At 43.9% G+C, this 676-nt stretch overlaps 1 protein-coding gene across 1 annotated transcript in view; it reads right to left on the bottom strand.

Moving 5' to 3' along the window:
* Window positions 1–341, bottom strand: part of TMEM242 (transmembrane protein 242) — a 24,968-nt gene extending 24,627 nt beyond the window's left edge. The window contains exon 1 of the mRNA XM_009319164.1: window positions 269–341. Within this exon, the coding sequence (XP_009317439.1) occupies window positions 269–341 (73 nt within the window). The remainder of the gene's footprint in view (window positions 1–268) is intronic.
* Window positions 342–676: the final 335 nt, after the last annotated feature.

The following is a 676-nucleotide window of genomic DNA, read 5'->3' as shown; positions in this document are numbered from 1 at the left end:
CGTCCTCGAGCACTGGAGGTGTTTCCTCAGCCGCCGTTGTCTTCGCGTGCCGCTGCCAGCCGCCCCCTCGGTAACCGCCTGTCGTTGGAGGCGCGTCGAGTGTACCCCAGAGCCCAAATCGCGCAGAGGGAAGATCGGGAAAAGTCGTCAAAGCCTCTGTTAAATCAAGTCTTTTGTAGGGGGCTCATAAGGGTTTTTTTGTTTAAGTCTGTGGGACAGATAACGTCATGGACTTCACTAAATAAAGCTGGGAGAAATGCTTGCTTACCGTGAATTTTACTAAGCTGTATCTTGACGAATGATGTCGCTCTAAAGTACATCTTTTTGTTCAAAATTCTCATTCTCCCGAGTTTTGTAAACAGCTCTTCACATACAGCTAAATTCTGTCTGAAGGGAATCCTAAAGTAACGCTCCGAGAACCATACGTTTCTGTTTTCTTTCGTGTCTGTGCCACAGTAATTCTCAGTTGCTGTTGCTGATGGATATAAATTGCTGTACAGTTATCTATCACTCCATTGAACGTGTTCCTTTATCAAACGGTATACTAACTTACCAGGATTCAGCGCGGGCAGGTAAAGTATATTTTTATTTAAAACAGTCAGTACTTTAACAGCAAGCAAAGAATGTAAATAAATCCAAACCAAGTGTTTCTTCCCCAGCTTCCTTCTTTGTATCT

The sequence above is a fragment of the Pygoscelis adeliae genome, unplaced genomic scaffold (genome assembly GCF_000699105.1).
Source record: "Pygoscelis adeliae isolate BGI_AS28 unplaced genomic scaffold, ASM69910v1 Scaffold172, whole genome shotgun sequence".
In the NCBI taxonomy this organism is placed as follows: domain Eukaryota; kingdom Metazoa; phylum Chordata; class Aves; order Sphenisciformes; family Spheniscidae; genus Pygoscelis; species Pygoscelis adeliae.
Note: the sequence above shows the minus strand (reverse complement) of the source record. Positions and strands in the feature narration are given on the sequence as shown.